An 18,265-nucleotide genomic window follows, 5' to 3' on the forward strand; every position below is an offset into this window, starting at 1 on the left:
ATAGGTTTCAAAAAAACATATCTTTCTTACCTTTTTATACGAACCTTCTTTTGCCCCCCCCCCCCCCCAATAAAAAGAAAAGAAAATGTGAAACAGGAAGGTTCTTCTTTTTTTTTATTAAAGATTCATATATCAAACATACAACAAGGCACATTGTATTCATATTCAGTCAATCTTACAAAATGAATTGAACATGGAGTACAACGTTGATGCATTTTCCAAAAAAATAAATAAATAAATAAAAATAAATTAAATAAAATAAAAGGGAAAAGAGACCAAGAGACTCAGCAGTAGACACTTAGGAATGAGTTTGCATAAGTATTCATACAATACGGTGCAAAAACACCTAAAAGTGGGTAATTCTACAATTAGTTCTGGCACTATGAAAAGGTTCCTGTGGTGCGAAAGGCACTGAGGTACAAAGTACCAAATACGTGTTTCAAATAGATGTCACACCATGCTGTTGCTCTTTAAATAAGCGAATTTAAAGGGTATACAGTAAATGAAATTTCAAACAAATACAATAATAAACCTTTGTTTTATAAAAAGTAAATCATGACACCAAATACAATATATATATAAAAATTTTTTAACAATTTATCCAGTTTAATAAAATAAATAAACAATGATAAATTAAGTAACAAACTGACTCCTATATTGTTTTTCCCCACATCTCAGTTTTCAGACTGAGCCATTCACACTTCCCATAAAGGACTGATTATGGAAAGGTTCTTTTGTATTGCAAACATGATACTTGACTGCTGCTAATCATTATTATTTTATCTATAATATTCAGACAATTGGGGCCTGTCTAACACCTAGATTACCTACACTTTTTCATTTCATCGTTGTTGTGTTAAGGGCATACGTGCAAGCGTCGTGATACATGTTTACATTAATCTACACCCCACCTCCAGCAGCATGTGGGGAGTAGGAAAGTTTGTTAACAGTATAGCAACATTCAGCCTTTTCGAACTTCTTTTTGCCCCGAAACGAAGAATGAAGACAAACTTCTTTGAAGTATATCAGGGCCTTAAAAGTTCTTTATAGAACAATTTAGACAAAACATTCTTCTATGGCATCGTGAAGTAGCCTGACTACGTCAGACTTCCTACTTCCGCTCAATTTAATTTCGCTTCTGTACTCAGCAGGCGGCAAGGAACTCGACCGGAAGTTGAAGTCGGGTGGGGGCTGCCATCTTTTAGCAGAACTTCACTTGCGTTAGCATTCCCATTGACTCCCATTCATTTTGGCGTCACTTTGACAGCGAATAACTTTACATCTGAGGTGTTTAAAGACTCCGTTTGTCCATTATTTATTTCTAAAGATACACAACAATGTATAAAGGGCTCCATTACCTTCTATGTTACATTATGGCCCTGTATAAACAGTTTTTGTAAAAAATAGGCTAACGATTGCGTCATTACCACTCGACTCTCTGTCGCATTACCGTACAGACAGGAGAAGAAGCTCGCAGGCAATTAACTTAATACGGCGTACTGGCATTACATTTTAAAATACTATACAAAATAATTAATCAGAATACTTACTCCTGCTCACTCACGCCAAAGAACTCCTCGCTCAAGCTCGTCGTCTCTGCAAGGTTAACGAAGGCAGTTTGCACGCACAGCCACTTAGAAGATTTACATCTGTCAGACAGGTTGCTGACATCCTCAAGCTTCGTTTGAGTCTGCGCGTCAGAAACGGAAGTGTTAAAAAACGATAAAAATGGGCTTCACTTGTCTCAATTGAGTTCCAATGGGGTCGCTGTGTCCATTTCTTTTACTGTCTATGGTACTCAGTCTGATACAGCGTCACAGCTTTCTGTTTGCCACCGGTCTGGAAACAGCCGACCGGGTCAATAAACGAACAGAGGGCGGGCCGAGAGCCGTGACATAGATGCTTAGCGCCGAGTTTTACATTGTAGGTTAGAGAAATCAAAAACCGAAATGACCGCGGAAATGGGAAACGAGACACGGGATGCAATTCGCTCTGTTATGGAGAACATTCAACTCTTTTTCAAACTGCAAAAGTCGTTTACAGCCATGTTCACTCCGGTATTTCGCTCGCATCATCATGTGTTAACAACAGGTTTACAGTGGAAGTTCAGTCATAGATTTGAGTTCGATGCATGATGTCTGTGCTTCGACGCGGCTGTACAGGCGCATAACATACGTCATAACTAAACGTATCTGATTGGCTACGGGTAACCAATGATTTTAAACTTGAGACAAGCGCCCCCTAGCGAGAGAGAAAACACTTCTCTATTATGCCATTCCAGACTCTGTCTACGAAGCAAAGTGAAGTAGCAGAGTCTGGTATTACCAGGCTAATCGTGAAGCACCTTTAGTATTAATAGTATTTTTATTTTTCACCTTCTCTTTAAGGTAGTGTGTGGTCCTGGTGCTATAGGCTATTCACTGTGTGTCAGCAGGAGTAAATGATATCCACTGGTCTCCAGTGAGATGTCCAGCAAGAACTGCATGAGCAGATCCAGGTGTTTGTTTTCACTCTCAATGACTTTATCTACTGCACCTTTATGTTTATTATATGCACTACATCTATTGGGTATACAAGTTCAATGTGCCAGCATGGTAAAAAGGCATCAATAAACTTAGATGAAGCTATAGGCTTTCCTCTGTTGAATTACAGATTCTTCCTTAAAAATGTCAATGCAAATGCCAGAATTCACTTCAGTGCCTCTCTCTGCCAGGTCCTCCTTATACTGACCCTCATGAGCTGTTTAAAAAAGTCCATTCAATAAGTTTCACAATTACCTGTTGGACTGCAGATGTTTCTGTAGATCTCTCTCTTTTCAAGCATTTGATTCTTCATGTTGATTTAAAATGGAATCTATATAGTCAGAAATGTAAGTGATTTCTGAACTGATGTCTTCTTTCAGGAGCTTTTGAAGCACATCAGAAGAGTGGGATTTGGCATATGATGTGAATGATTGTTGCTCTTTTGATGCATTAGATGATTCTGCTGGGTTGACGCAAATCACTGATTCTGTTCCTGCAATATTCGTCATTCTGAGTCTTATTAAATCCCTTAATTTATTTCAAATAATTGATGTATTTTGAAGGGATCTGATTTGCTTCTGGGTCTGGAGGTGGTCTTTAAGAGAGCATGTGAGAAGCAACTTCTGTTTCATGAGGTTTGATATCAACACATCAAATGAAGAAGTCTAAGCCACATCAGACACTTTCTTGAGCATCTGAAATCATCAGTGTCATTCTGCTTTCATCCAGACCATCAAAGATAAATAATGAGTCCAGATCTTGAAGTTCAGGATGAAGGTCCAGCAGAAGTCTGTGGAGACTGTACTGATTATCTCAAGTTAATTTCTTGGAAGCACAGAAATTTGATTGAGTCTTTCCCTTCACATCCTTGTTCAGGTGAAGCTTTAAAGATGCCATTGCAGAAGACAGCAACATGGAGTGTTGTGTTTCAGCTATTTCCTCTATGATGCAGAACTGTGTTGATCCTCTTCAGAAGAGTTTCATAATCTTTGGTAGCCTCAAATCAGCTGTCATACTTGTTTTTCATGCACCTTTTGTTTCAGTATATAATAAAATATTAATCAACACAATAGTTTTCAACATTGATAATAAATCAGCATGTTAGAATGATTTCTGAAGGATCATGTTACACCAAAGACTGAAATAATGGCTGATGAAAATTCAGGCGAAATAAATTATATTTGATTTAAAGTATATTCAAATACAAAACTATTATTTTATATTGTATTCATATTTCACAATATTACTTCTTTATGTATTTTTGATTAAATAAATGCAACATTGATGAACATGAGACAGCTTTAAAAAACATTAAAAATCGTTCTGATCCCAAACTTTTCAACGTCTTTGTGTGTAGCTGTCTAAAAAGTATCACATCCAAAATAATGCCGTCGAAACATGACATATTCTGACCACAAGATGTCGCCTTTCAGACGTCTTGTACTAAAAGCACTTAATTATTTCAGATGATCTCACAGTAATTTACAGCAGGTTACCCCATAAGCAGGCATTATCTTCAGATGTCAGCAAGGAATGATAAATTATATAAAATTCTATAATAATTAATTCAAATTTATACTGTATTTATTTTTGTATAAAAAGGTTTATTTCATTCACATGAAGATAGCAATGTTATTGATATAGGATTCATATTTTGGCTAAAAGCAATGGTTTAAAGTTAAAAATGTCTCGATAGATTTGTTGACTACAAACAGCTATCTTGTAGAGCTATTTGAGAGGTGATGTAATGCTAAATTACTCCAAACGTTTTTTGTTTTTTGTTTTTTTTTGAAGAAGAAGAAGATGAAGAAGGAGGAGAAGAAGAAGAAGAAAGAATATAACCTTATACAATTTAACTTGTTCTAGTTAATTTTTATTTCCATTGTTTGTATATAAACCCACATCTCTGTGATTTATAACACACTTTTGATTTAGAAACTCTCACTCTTTTACTGCTTTTGCAAAGATTTACTTGGCTATTGTAATTATTTTATATAATGCAGCCACTAAAAACTGACAAAAAATATTGTCACAGTAATTATTTCTTCTTCTTTTTGCCTTTTTTGCCACCTTTAGACTTGGATTTATCTTTCTTAGGAGAACCTAGTCCTTTACGTACAAGAGTCCCTCGCCACCAGGCCTGGATCTGAAAAGAGACACACGAAATAAAAGAGAAACAAGTACATCAAGGATTAATTATAGTCATTTTTTTTTCTCCCTCATTTTGCAAATGTATTGATTATTCTGGTTATTTATAAGGGCCAAGCACCAGAATTGTGTATAGGCAACTATATATATTTTGAAATACTTTATACCTTTTATTTTTATGATTTAGGTACACAATTTTTAATTATTATTATTTTACATTTTTATTATTAAATGTGTAAATACTGCTGGTTTCAACAATTTAACATGTTGACATGAAATTTACTATGTGTCAACGGGATTGGATTAAATGTTACAACTAAAAAAAATGGCACAACACACAGCATGAAGAATTTAAATTGTAATGTCAATAAATTTAATTTATTAAGTAAAGATATTCAGAAGTATTACAGAAGGAATAGCACTGAACTGCATTCTAAAAGCCTTCTCACACCAAGAATGATGATGTATGAATGATGAATAATGATTATAATTATAAAATAGTTAGTTCTGGTCCATTAAACCAGTTGGTCTGTGATTTGTTTATTATAAAGCACAGATATAACCATTTTCCCTATTTTTGTATTACTGTGCATCATTCTTAACAACCAGGCTTAGCAACATAAACAATCTATATACTGTCAAATATACATAACGTGACCATGTATTATGTATTTCAGCAAAAAAGTTTTATTAAAACGGTTTATTAATTATTTAATGAAGAATGAGTGACCCCTGCTAATGTTATGTCTGTGTTATCCACCTTTAAAGGGGTCAGGAAATGAGAATCAAAATTCCCTTAATATTTTGATATATAAGAGGTCAATGTGCAATAAAATCATACTGTAAGTTTCAGAACTGAAAACTCAAAATGACTGGTTGTGAAATGTGACACTTTATGACGTAATTGACCTATCAGTAAGGCCCTCCCCTTGAACACATATAAGCCAATAGCAGTCGAGTATCAGTTGCACGAGTAGCAGAACTCTGACATCCTTAGGTTTCAGCACCATAGAGAAACACTGGAAGATCCAAAGCTTGCATCGGTTTAATGGTGTTTATGCTACGAAAATGGAAAAAACGATATGCCTAGGGTAATTCCTGGTATCGTAAAAGGATGGGCAATTTATTTTATTCCATTTCCTAAATCCAACCTAAACAGAGCAAAATGTCTTAAGCATTCAACCCTAATCAAAATGGTTATCAGATTCCCTTTACGTTACACTTTTCATCAGCTCAAGCAGAACGTTAATGGCATCTTGTGCTTCAGCAAGGTATCTCTGGCTAAAACTAGCCAACGTTAACGTTAAAAGTTACTGAGTCCATGCTAACATACAAACCTAAATAGCGAACAGCTCTCACGTCGTGTACCGTGCAGTGAAAGTCAAAAACACATAAACGAAGGTCCATATGAGAGTGTCTGTCAATACACCATGCCTAAATTATTATATATTTTTTTATTTGTATTTATTTATTTTATTATTTTTTTGTACAAATCTTGGTAACATTATAAGTGTACCTCAGAGAAGAGTATAAAATAATACAAAAAATGGCAGTTCATGACCCCTTTAATCGTTTTTCTTATCTTTTTTTTCAGCTGATGAACAATGAAAACAATTACAGCCAAACAAAATTGCTGCAATAACGTAAATGGAACATAACTGAAGGGTACACTGGCAATAAACATGTTATTGCCTGTTGGGCTGAATCCCAATATGATTATCATTATAGTTAGTGGTATCATATTTTGTTGTTAATGTAAACAGGCCTAATTGAAAGCATGTATTATGCCTATTTATTTCCAGATGTGTGAAATACAATTTTCAATGCTGTTCAAAGAAAAATATTTTATAATATAAAATAATGAATTTTTGAATTTTTTTTTATTCAGTTGTTTCTTCATAAATTTCAGAACCCATTATTTCTATTTACTACATCAATTCAAGATATAGCTTCAAGCTGTAATTAAGGGGCCAAGCACAAAGAAGGCAATATAAGTTATGTCAGCATGGCTGGGAACATTAGACCCGCTGCCTCAATGAGCAATTAAACAATCTAACAAGGCCAGTCACATGACAAGGACAAAACTGTTTATAAGCTAAAAGTTTTTTTTTTTTTTTTTAAGATTTCATTATCTTTTGTTAATGGCTTCATATTAATGTTTTATCACTTTTGATCAATAAGTGGCACTGATCAAAATGATGTGGTGCAGTCAGTGTGAGGTGACAATAACTATGTTTCCATCCAAAAAATTGAATTAAACTTATGCGTAAAACTGCAATATTGTATAAAACATTTGCAAATGAAGCACAGTTTCCATCCAACGAGTCAAAGGGAACAAAATCATCACTTCCTGGTAAACTGGCACTAAATATCACTAAGAAAACTAGGAGAAGCCACTGAATGTAACAATTTTCATATATGATAAATGATGAAACACAATAAATGTGGTCATTGTTTTCAGAGGTGGATGCTGCCGTTTAGGAATGTAGTCATGTAAGACAATTATACAGAAATAATTCGACAACAGACTTTGCTCATATAGATGCTGTAAACGAGTTTGGTCTGCTGGTTAGTCAAGTTATCCCATCTCACAGCGCAAAGTCACATTACTTTTTTGATGCAATATAAATGTGCATTAAAAAGGTGGATGGAAACCTAATTGCACACATAACATTTGGTGTCAAAGATATATCCTCAGATGCAGTTTGGCATCATTACAGCATTTCATTGATGCGTCAAACGATAACCCTTTTGTATATCAACACAAAATCCCCATATGTTGGCATATTCTGAAGATGATCTGAGTCAGACTTGGTGAAAATTGGACTAATGATGTAGGAGTTCAAAAAGTCTTTTAACAAATAAAAATGGCTGACAGGAAGTTCGGCAGACTATGGCAAAAATTGTATGTATGTTCTCAGGATGACCCAAAGAATATCATTACAATAGGCCAATATAATCAAAAGTTATCAGCATTTTGGACATTTCATTATTAATGGTTTATGGCTTCATATGAATGGTTTATCACCTTTGACAAATAGGTAGTGCTGTTACCAAATTGATGTGATGTGGTCAGTGTAGGTTTGCAATGGCACATACAATGTTTGCAGTCAATATGTCAAAGGTACAGAGATACAGCCTCAGATGCATTTTGGCATCATTCCAGTAAATTTATGGAGGTGTTAAACAATAACCGTTTTGTATATCGACATGCCAGCATGGTCTAAAGATGATCTGAATCAAATTTGGTGAAAATATGGGAGAAGTTTTAGCATAAATCAAAATGGCAAACAGGAAGTTCGTCTGACTATGGCAAAATTGGTATCTATATGTTTTATTTATTTAATTACAATAGGCTAATATACTCAAAAGATATTAGCATTTTGGGAAACTTCATTATAATAACATTTGACCACAAGGTCAGATACAGCATCATGACTTCAAACTTATGACGAACCCTCCACATCAACAGGGATCTCCACACAGAGAGGATTATTTACAAAAACCAAAAGCCTGTGAGCATCAAAACGACAGAAAATGAACAGTACATAAAATACGGATTCACGTGCATCACAATTAATAACGAACTACTTCCACAGTGTGTTGCAAGTTCAGAGGTGCTTGCAAATAGAGTTGCAAATAGGTGGAACATTTCCAGTAAATGTAGGAGATATTACAGAAAACTGGAAACTTTCCAGGAATTATTTTTTTATTTTTTTATTCCAGGGATTTTTAGAAAATTTTCACCTCTTTGCAACCCTTCTTGCAAATGACACATGTGAAACTGATACGTCACTTACAAACCAAACATCCACTGTTAAAAGATAAACTGTTTGACTTTTTTTGCCCTAAAGAATCAAGCATTAACAAGTCAAAAACAAACTATGACGAGCCAAACCACTCTGCCAGTAAAAGCGCTTACTGCTTCATATGAGGTGTTGCATTTAGTTGCCAAGGCCAAAAAATCTAATACAATTGCAGAGAACCTCATTCGTCCAGCAGCAATGGCCATCTGTAGAACTATGTTTGGAGATAAGTGACACTGAAAAAATTCCACAATCAGACAACACCATAAGCCAGAGTATCACTGAAATGGCAACCAACGTCAAATGTAAAATGCTAATTGAGAAAATAAGCAATGTGACTTTTTCATTGAAGTTAGTTAAATCAACAGACATCTCAACTCCTCCCAACTACTTGCATTGTCAGCTACCGTCATGAGAGAAAATTGCTTGTTTTGCTCAACACTGAAAAACACATGAACTGAATTTTTTTTTTAACTCAATGGTGAACTGAATGTACTTGGTCTTTGTGGGGATAACTGTGTCAGTGTGTGCATAGATGGGGTGGGATCGATGTTAAGGAAAAATAAAGGACTGCTTTGGTTCTTGGAATAGCTCCGCACATTTGTTTCATTCACTGTATGATTCACAGAGAGGCCCTTTCAGCAAAAACTCTTCCTGCAGAGTTGAACGCAGTGCTTAAAACAGCAACACAAACTGTAAATTTCATAAAGACTCAACCCAGAAAATCAAGACCGTCTGGCCTGTTAAGCTAAGAAATGGGTTCAGAATATGAATAGTTTGGAAATTAGGAAAGAGTGAATAATTTTCCAGTTCCAGATCGAGTCGGTAAGTAACTCTTTTGTTAACTTCATTTTACAATGGATTTGTTTACAAGGTTTTTGATATGACTCCTTTTATACCCTCCATTTGACTAAGTCTATCATTAAATCAGCAGGATGCCCTTTTGTGAACTTTACATCATACTTTAAGTATGCTACTATGTCCCTATTTAGGTTTTTTTATTTGTATATATTTTGTAAGATGAATATCTGAACAAACAAAACATCCAAAGAAAGAACAGGGTCTGCTTTTAAACAAAAACATTTTATTCTAGCATCATGGATTCTTTTTTTTTCTTTTTTTTTAACACATTAATGCGGGTAAGATCCATTAAAAATAAAGAGATAACATTTTGAACAAAAAGCTAAAAAAATAATTGGATTCAGAATAATCAAAACGATCAACACCCCAAAGCTTGACTGTTATTATTGCCTCTTCATCAGTCAAAATGTTACAGTTTTGTATGCTATTTATATCAGATGATCCTGTTACATGTGTTAGAAGCTGTTGTTTCTTCTTCTTCACTTTATTTTTTATTTTTAGTGAAATTCTGTACAGAAGATGTGTACTAGCGCCCTCTATCATACAGCAATGAAAACAGATTCTAGGTGCACAAGTATTGTTCAAATATATTTAGACTTTTTGTAAGTATAAGTCAACTTTATTTTAGTTTAAAAGAAGTATACTAATAGTACACTTGTATAAACTTCTTTTTCTTAAGGATAGAACGAGTTTCAGAACTTTCCACAAGCAGTTCTATGGGCTGCCATAGACTCAAGAGCAGAAAAAGAAGCAGAATAAACATAAGAATAATAATACTATGAACGCACCATTCCGTGGATGGCTGCTAATTAAACTCAAGTTCGGGACCAAATTTATATTCTCAATTAAATTCTGAAGTGTACACAAGCAAGTTGATCAAAACTGACTGTTTTTTACAAAGAATTTAATAATGACTGCAGTTCTTTTGCATACATGGTTCAGTTGCATAAAGCCCTGAAATACCAATTTGCATCATATATACTATTCAAAAGTAAATACAAAATAAAATGATATACCTTCTCATAGTCATTTTCCTTTGACCTACTTTTTCTAGAATCTACTGTATGAAGCTACATTTTACCTTAGTTGCTGCATCTCTCTCCTTCTGCTCCTTCTCTAGCTGTGCACGCAAGTGTTCCTTCTCTGTTCTGTCCTCAATGATAACTTCTTGCATGTCTCTGCACTGAGGTACAAAAAGGTATTTTATTATCAGAAGACAGTAAACTTGTAGCGCTGATGTGTTTTAAATAAAAACCTTCTTGGACAGCTCCTGAATTCGTGCCTGGCTGACGTTTCTTTTATTCTGTAGAGCAGTGATCTCTTGCTCCTTCTTCTCCATGTCTTTTTCATACCGCTGGATCCAAAACTGTAACTTCTCCTGTAAGTTCTTTTAGGGACAAAAAGTTCAGTGACAGCAATGCATTCCAAAGGATTTGGATGACTTGCAAACAGTTCTCCCTTCATGTATCTGAAACTTTTTATATACTGTATGTATATATATATATATATATATATATATATATTATATATATATACATATATATATATATATATATATATATATATATATATATATATATATATATATATATATATATATATATACTAGGAACTTTAACAAGCCTAACCACCAAAAATGTGCAATGTCATTAGTAAAGTTTTACTGAACACAGCAAGGAAATTCTGTTGAGACTTCAGAAATTCCAGAAAGCATGCTCAAATGCATTCTTAGCCACACTGTGGTTGCAAGTTCTGTTGTTACATACATGAAACCTTAATTGTTTTCAAAATCACATACTATCTGGTAACATTTGGTTTCAAACTTATTTTTATCAGATCAATGTTTACTACTACTAGCATATGCAGCACGGTGATATGGAGAGACACAGACACCGTTGACAAAGGAATTATTGAATAAAGTCATTATTTTTGTTTTCTTCGCTTACAAAAATTCTGTCCATCGCTTCATATAACCCAGATTGAACGTCTGATGGCAGATGGAGTATTCTGACGACGACTTTTCATACCTTTTATGGACACTGTTATTTACTTGGTAGTCTATGGGACAGTCTCAAGTCCCAGTTTTTAGTCCGAAATATCTTAAATTGTGATCCGAAGATGAACAGAGCTTTTACAGGTTTGGAATGACATGGGGGTAAGTGATTAATGACAACATTTTCTTTTTTTGGGGTGGAGTAACCATTAAACTACAATAATCTCACATTCATTGCGATCTTGAATCTGTTCATTGGCTGATTGGCAGAAATATTATTGCCATCGATGGCAGTTCTGTATTGTTGAACCAACGGTCATGTTACTACAGTTTCAGGAAACAGCTGTGACTAGCTACTTTGTGAGTTTTATTGTTGTTTGGAATATCTTTCCTTGTAAATTAAAGCAGTAAGGGAAAGTAAGTTTATTATAATCATTAAAATTAGGGTTAAAATATTTAAATACAGAATGAATTAGAAACACATTTCAATAGGTACTTCTTAAAAGTTTTTGAGAAAGCCCATAGGTTGTCATTTGGTGTTTACCTAGGTATTAGCCTCACTAACAGTGGTATCCAATCCTGCTCCTGGTGGGCCAATATCCAGCAAATTTCAGTTCCAGCCTGCCCCAATACACTTTCCTGAAAGTCTGTTGTGTTAAGTTGTTTAACTAATTTAATTTTTATTTTTTTATCTGAAGGCAAAACATATCTTGGCTGCAGCTTCATAAAGTGTTGTTGAAGGCTGTCTGAATTTGTAAGATCATTAGAGAGCAGTAGTTATTTTGCATCCTTCTTTCAGCATATTTAGAAGCCTCAGAGGTACTGGATTAAGCAGGACACAGCCTCGATACAATGCAACCGTCCAATTAAGAAGCACCTAGTAATCATGAAGACCTTGATTAGTTCATTCAGAGTTGGAGCTGAACTGTGCAGAGCACCATGGGCCTCCAGAAGCAGGATTGGATGTTCATGCTCTACACACCAACTAGGGTACATTCAGTTCTCACGGTACACAACCCTGTTTAGAACAAATCTAGTTTGCTTTACAAAGCTTTATTAATTAAACTTAATAAAATAAAGTTGTACTCACTGCATGCTGTCTTTTAAGGAAAGTCTCCAACTCATTGTGAACATTCTTTTCCTCTTCAGTTCTCTCTTGCAGAATCTGAGTTTGCATATTAAAATGTGTATGTATTTTGGTATGTTAGAATTATTGTAATTACTATAATTATGGCTTATTAAACTTGTAATTTGGAAACTCTGAATTTATGAAATTACTGTCATTTGATCATATTGTAGTAAAAAAAATAAAAATAAATTGCATTGTCTTCAACAGTTAAAAGTACCGAGGAATTTACATCTTTTTTTTTTTTTTTTTTTTTGTCCTCCAATATTTCTTCAATAAGAGCATCAAGACGTGTGACTCAAATGTTTGAATGGACACCAACATCCTTCAAATTATCTTCTTTTGTGTTACAGATTTAAGTGCTGGATAAATATTCTGTATATATAGTGTTATATAGTTATAGCTATATATAGCTATATACAGTGGGGCTCGAAAGTTTGGGCACCCCTTGCAGAATCTGTGAAAATATGAGTAATTTTCAAAAAATAAGAGAGATCATACTAAATGCATGTTATATTTTATTTAGTACTGTCCTGATTAAGATATTGTGCATAAAAGATATTAACATTTAGTCCACAAGAAAAAAAAAATGCTGAAATTATTAAAATAACCCTACTCAAAAGTTTGGGAACCCTTGGTTCTTTTTACTGTGTTCTGTTACCTGATGATCCACGACTGTCTTTCTGTTTTGTGATGGTTGTGCATGAGTCCATTGTTTGTTCTGAACAGTTAAACTGAGCAGCGTTCTTCAGAAAAATCTTTAAGGTCCTGCAGATCCTTCAGTTTTCCAGCATGAAGATGGCCAAATTTGTCTTATTTTGTTGAAATATAATTTTTTTCCATTTAGTTCTGCCCTTCGTAAGCAACAGAAGATACTTGTATGTTTCCCGGTACACAAATTAAGTACAATTTACCTTGATCTTCAAATTCCAAAAGTTTTCACACCCCAGCTCTTAATGCATCTTGTTTCCTTCTGGAGCATCAGTGAATGTTTGAATCTTTTTAAATAGTTGTGTTTGAGTCCCTCAAATGTCCTCACTGTGATAAGATGTATCTCAAAATCATAAAGTCACTGCTGGAAAGGGTTCAAATATGCAAAGATGCTGGAAAACTGAAGAATCTGCAGGACCTTAAAGATTTTTCTGAAGAACGCTGCTCAGTTTAACTGTTCAGAACAGACAAGGGACTCATGCACAACCATCACAAAACAGAAAGACAGTCGAGGATCATCAGATCATTTTTGTCTTGTGGAATAAATGTTAAAATATTTTATGTACAATATCTTACTCAGGACAGTCCTAAATAAAAAATAACATGCATTTAGTATGATCTCTCTTATTTTTTTTAAAATTACTCATATTTTCACAAATTCTGCAAGGGGTGCCCAAACTTTCGATCCCCACTGTATATATAGCTATAGTGTTCTACTTCTATGTAGTTTCAAGGGCTCAACATGATGCAGCTACATAGATACACACCCCGACTTCATCCTCCAGTTCCTTCTCTTTCTGACTGTTGACTTTCAGTCCCTGGCAGACCAGCTGTTCAGCACAGCTATTCACGAATTTCCCTTGTCGGTTTGACCGCACTCTTATGTCCTGTACCTGGTCTCTCAGGTAGGCCACCAACTCTTCAAGCCTCTGAGAAGAAAACAGTCTTTTCAGCAAGACTGCATAAACAACATGCATATTTGTCTCAAATTTTTGACCAAAGTCCGTAGGTGAAGACAATGCAATACTTTTTTTTCAATCAACTTTGAAACAATTGTCATATTGTTCAAACATCTCTATATTATGTAAATGGTGTTCAAGTCAAATTAAATATTAATTAATAAAAAGTTTGTATGGAAAAAAAATAGGAGATTACCACACACTCCTCTGTTTTTTGCTTGTGAATGTCAAGTAACTCTTTCTGCAGTGCTTTAATCCTGAGTCGACCCTCTTCCTCCCTACAATTTACAATGTGGTGCATATTTACTGTTTTAGGTTATATATTATAATCATGTGATATGTTGGGGTGAATGATTGGTCACTTCATGTTAAGACCTGTTTATTATGTCCAGAAGCTGGGCTTTCTTCTTTCGCTGCTCTTCTACTGCCGAAAAGAGACTCTGAAAAGAGTTCTTCTCCTGCAGGTCAACCATTAGCCCATTTATCACATCTGACACAAATTGCCTATATTGGATCATAGATTACATTAAAATGGTTTATAAAACATTATAAAAATACAATAAAATGTGAGCTCAAACTCAAAATGTATGCAGAAGGACATTAAATAAAAAAACAATAGCCAAATGTGTTAATTATATATAGTGTAGCAACAGTATATGAGAGTGATGTGTACTCACCTGTCTTTCTGCACTTTGGCCAGGTTGTCAGGAGTAAATAGCCTCTCCTGAATACTAAGTTGTTTTTGGGATTGGTGTAATTCTCCTGTGAAATCAGAAAAACTGCATCCAGCCATCAGTCGAGCTGTTTTCAGATGCAGTTCGGTCCTTTGCTTCTAAATAAAGAAAGTGATATAGAATGTAGTAAAAACAAGAGAAAAACATGATTGGGAGATAAAACACAAGAAGGATGACATGTTTATCATGAGACTATTGTTATTGTTGACTATTTATTGCAATTGTTTTAAAATGACAGAGACATAGAAACATCATTTGTAATTACTCCGTGTGGAGGATGGTCTTAAAGTAGGAACGAAATGACACCTTATGCAGCTGTAGCAAACAGTTTTTGCCCTGTGATCTCCCCATCCATTCACTATTATGTCCCTAGTCTGTTCAGGTTTAATGAGTGGAATGGTCTCTACACACGTGCATTGTTTTTGTTTTGTTGATCAAAAAATGTAAAATTTGTTTTGTTTGATGACCTAAAATAGGCCATTCACTGAAGGTGCGCCTTATAATCTGGTGTGCCTTATAGTGCGGAAAATACGGTAATAAATGAATGCTGTCCCTTTAAGATAGAAGCCATGCATATAATACTAACACACACACAAAAGTTTTCACCCATCTGTTTACATCCAACTACATTTACGTGAGATACTCTACACGATAGACATCTTAACTGCTTTGTGTGTATTTGAGCACTGAGAAATGATCGCACTCTGTATATGAGAACTGAAGAAGTGGAGCGTGCACAAGAGAACATTTCGTCATGCCTGGAGCTGATCCTTGCTGGTCACTGAGGAAATTCATCAACTTTGCATTGTGGATCACCGGATCAATTTTCACCGTGGGTGAAGCGGACTCCAGCCCAGGGTCGTCACATGTGGTTGAGGCAAACCCAATGGACGCTCCTTCGTAGAATCTGCCGGCTGAGCCGTTCTCAAGCCCGCTTGCCTCTGCTCACACAAGCTGGCCTCCGCTCATTCTAGGCCGCAGCTCACTCTAGGGCTCTAGGGCGTAAAATTTCTGTCATATGCTTGAGGTATTCAGCCAATCAAAACGCACTGGCCAATCAGATCACACATCGCTTTTCAGACCGATGAGCCTTGTAAAAATCTACCCATTTCAGAAGGCGGGGCATAGAGGAGAAACAATAATGTACAGTAGGCCTTTGTGGAAAATAATGTTTTTTTTTTTTTTTTTTTACCTTTCATTTCTACCCATTTCATTTCACCAAATACACTAAATAATGTTCTTTTTAGCAGCATCATGTGACCCCTTTATCACTTGTACCAGCAGTTCAAGAAAATATCTCCTCCAGCCATGGACATCCCAAAGATTGTAAAGGCTGCTTCAGACTTTGAGCTCCCAGTAATGTATGCTCAGTGCCCCAGATACTCCTGTCATGCCTGTCTCAGTGCTTTCTGTGTAGGTTGCTCCAGTTCCAGAGATATTGGCTGCCCTGCTACGAGTGCTCCCTAAAGTTTCTGTGGACACCCCAAAACTTCTTGCAATGGCTGCTCTGGTCTCTGTGCTATCCACCATGTCATGTCCACCCAGCACCAAAATTTCCACCACCAGGTTCCCGCTAGGGGTGTGCCGGTTTCAGAATTGGTGATGACGGTTATGACGTGAGTCAAAAGTGACGGTTCGTAACATAACCGCCTCGGGGGGGGGGGGGGGGGGGGGGGGAATGTAGTGGATCTGCCGTAGAGTCAATTGGTTGTTCTTGGAGATAGCGGGTTAACTCCGTATCAGCGCCACTCTGATCGGTAAAGGGGCAGAGATTTCAGACCTCCGTTTATTAAGGAGATCTGTCACAAAACTCATCATCCGCACCAACGTTTTTTGAGCAAATTTCAAAGCCGCACCCGCCCGCCATCCACTGATTGTTTTGCGATGCAATGCTTTGCTGATGGGAGCCGCAAAAAAAGCCATTGTCTGTTCTAGAAAGGATGCAGCAAAGATATTTAATGCTAATGTATGAAGCATAGGCCTACGCTGAGTTTCATTTACGATGAGATGTGCTCTAGTTCACAGTGCAGTGCAAGTGAACGCGGCGCGCTGCTGCTTCCATGTCACGGTTATCATTGTCTGCTATATTTGCTTTTTATTTATTAAAATACATGCAATTGGTTGATGAAACATTTATTAAAATTAAGATAAAATTTGTACAAAACGAAATTCGTTTTTAAGAAAGGTTTTCTACAAAGCAAAATTTTATGAAGTGGTAAATATCATGTCTGACGATTTACAAAACTTCATTAAGTGGTAAAAACCATGTCTCCCAATATATTGCACATCTTATGATCCTATCTAAAAAATGAAAATAATTTTTGATAAAAAATGTTTGTAAAAAATATTTTAATGACACGGTTTTGGCGGTTATAGAGTTCTAATGACGGTGTTCAACTATAACCGCCGGTCTCGCGGTTATATACTAACCGTCACACCCCTAGTTCCCGCTAATGAGATTTACTGCTAATTCCTGCTACTGATTAAGATTCCTGTAATGGCTGCCCTAATGGTTTCTGTCTGAACCCCCTGCTACAAGAGCTACCAAAAAGGTTCCCATAAATGCTTCCTCAGAATTAGAGTAGACAATGCAGCCTCAAAGTAACGTTGAGTTATCTTGTTGACTGTTTATGTTATATGTTCCTTTTATTGTATGGACAGACCACAATAATTTAGAATACATTAGCACTGCCAAAAGGTCGAACTCCAGGCAGGCTCAGTGGGCACTTTTTTTCGGACGTTTTGACTTTACTATCTCGTACCGCCCGGGTTCCAAAAATATTAAACCCGATTCTTTGTCACGTATTTTTGACCGTTGCAAACGCCCGTCCACTCCCAAGTGTATTTTTCCTGAGACATTAGTGGTCTCCCCACTCACATGGGAGATTGAATCGAAGGTCAAGACAGCCTTAGAAGGGGTAACGGCTCCGCCCGGGTGCCCACCGAATTGCTTATTTGTGCCGGAGAGATTACGGTCCAACATTATCGAGTGGGGACATTGCTCTAATGTGGCTTTAGTACGGAGTTAACCGTACTAAATTTTTGGTCAAGCAACGATTCTGGTGGCCACTTATGGCTCACGACATTCACAGTTTTGTTTTGGCTTGCTCAGTTTGTGCCACTGGTAAGACTTCCAATCGACCCCCTGATGGGTTACTTCAACCGCTGCTGGTCCCTTCGAGACCCTGGTCCCACATCGCTCTAGATTTTTACCGCCCTCCCGCCCTCCCAGGTCAACATGGTAGTTTTGACCGTGGTGGACCGGTTCTCGAAGGCTGCCCACTTTATTCCCTTGCCCAAATTACCCTGAGCCAAGGAGACAGCGTTGACCATTGTAGATCACGTCTTTCGTTTACATGGCCTCCCGATAGATGTGGTTTCCGACAGGGGACCCCAATTTGTGTC

General features: G+C 36.2%; 1 protein-coding gene across 1 annotated transcript in view; it reads right to left on the reverse strand.

Annotated features, from left to right (window-relative positions):
* Positions 1-4,406: 4,406 nt before the first annotated feature.
* Positions 4,407-18,265, reverse strand: part of iqcg (IQ motif containing G) — a 29,855-nt gene continuing 15,996 nt past the window's right edge. The window contains exons 2-9 of the mRNA XM_052582645.1: positions 14,804-14,958; positions 14,502-14,630; positions 14,323-14,404; positions 13,935-14,096; positions 12,421-12,495; positions 10,593-10,724; positions 10,419-10,520; positions 4,407-4,668 (exon numbers count right to left, since the gene is read on the reverse strand). Of these exons, the coding sequence (XP_052438605.1) occupies positions 4,561-4,668; positions 10,419-10,520; positions 10,593-10,724; positions 12,421-12,495; positions 13,935-14,096; positions 14,323-14,404; positions 14,502-14,630; positions 14,804-14,958 (945 nt within the window). The 3' untranslated portion in view covers positions 4,407-4,560. The remainder of the gene's footprint in view (positions 4,669-10,418; positions 10,521-10,592; positions 10,725-12,420; positions 12,496-13,934; positions 14,097-14,322; positions 14,405-14,501; positions 14,631-14,803; positions 14,959-18,265) is intronic.

This window comes from Carassius gibelio, chromosome B18, assembly GCF_023724105.1.
Source record: "Carassius gibelio isolate Cgi1373 ecotype wild population from Czech Republic chromosome B18, carGib1.2-hapl.c, whole genome shotgun sequence".
NCBI classification, from domain to species: Eukaryota; Metazoa; Chordata; class Actinopteri; order Cypriniformes; family Cyprinidae; genus Carassius; species Carassius gibelio.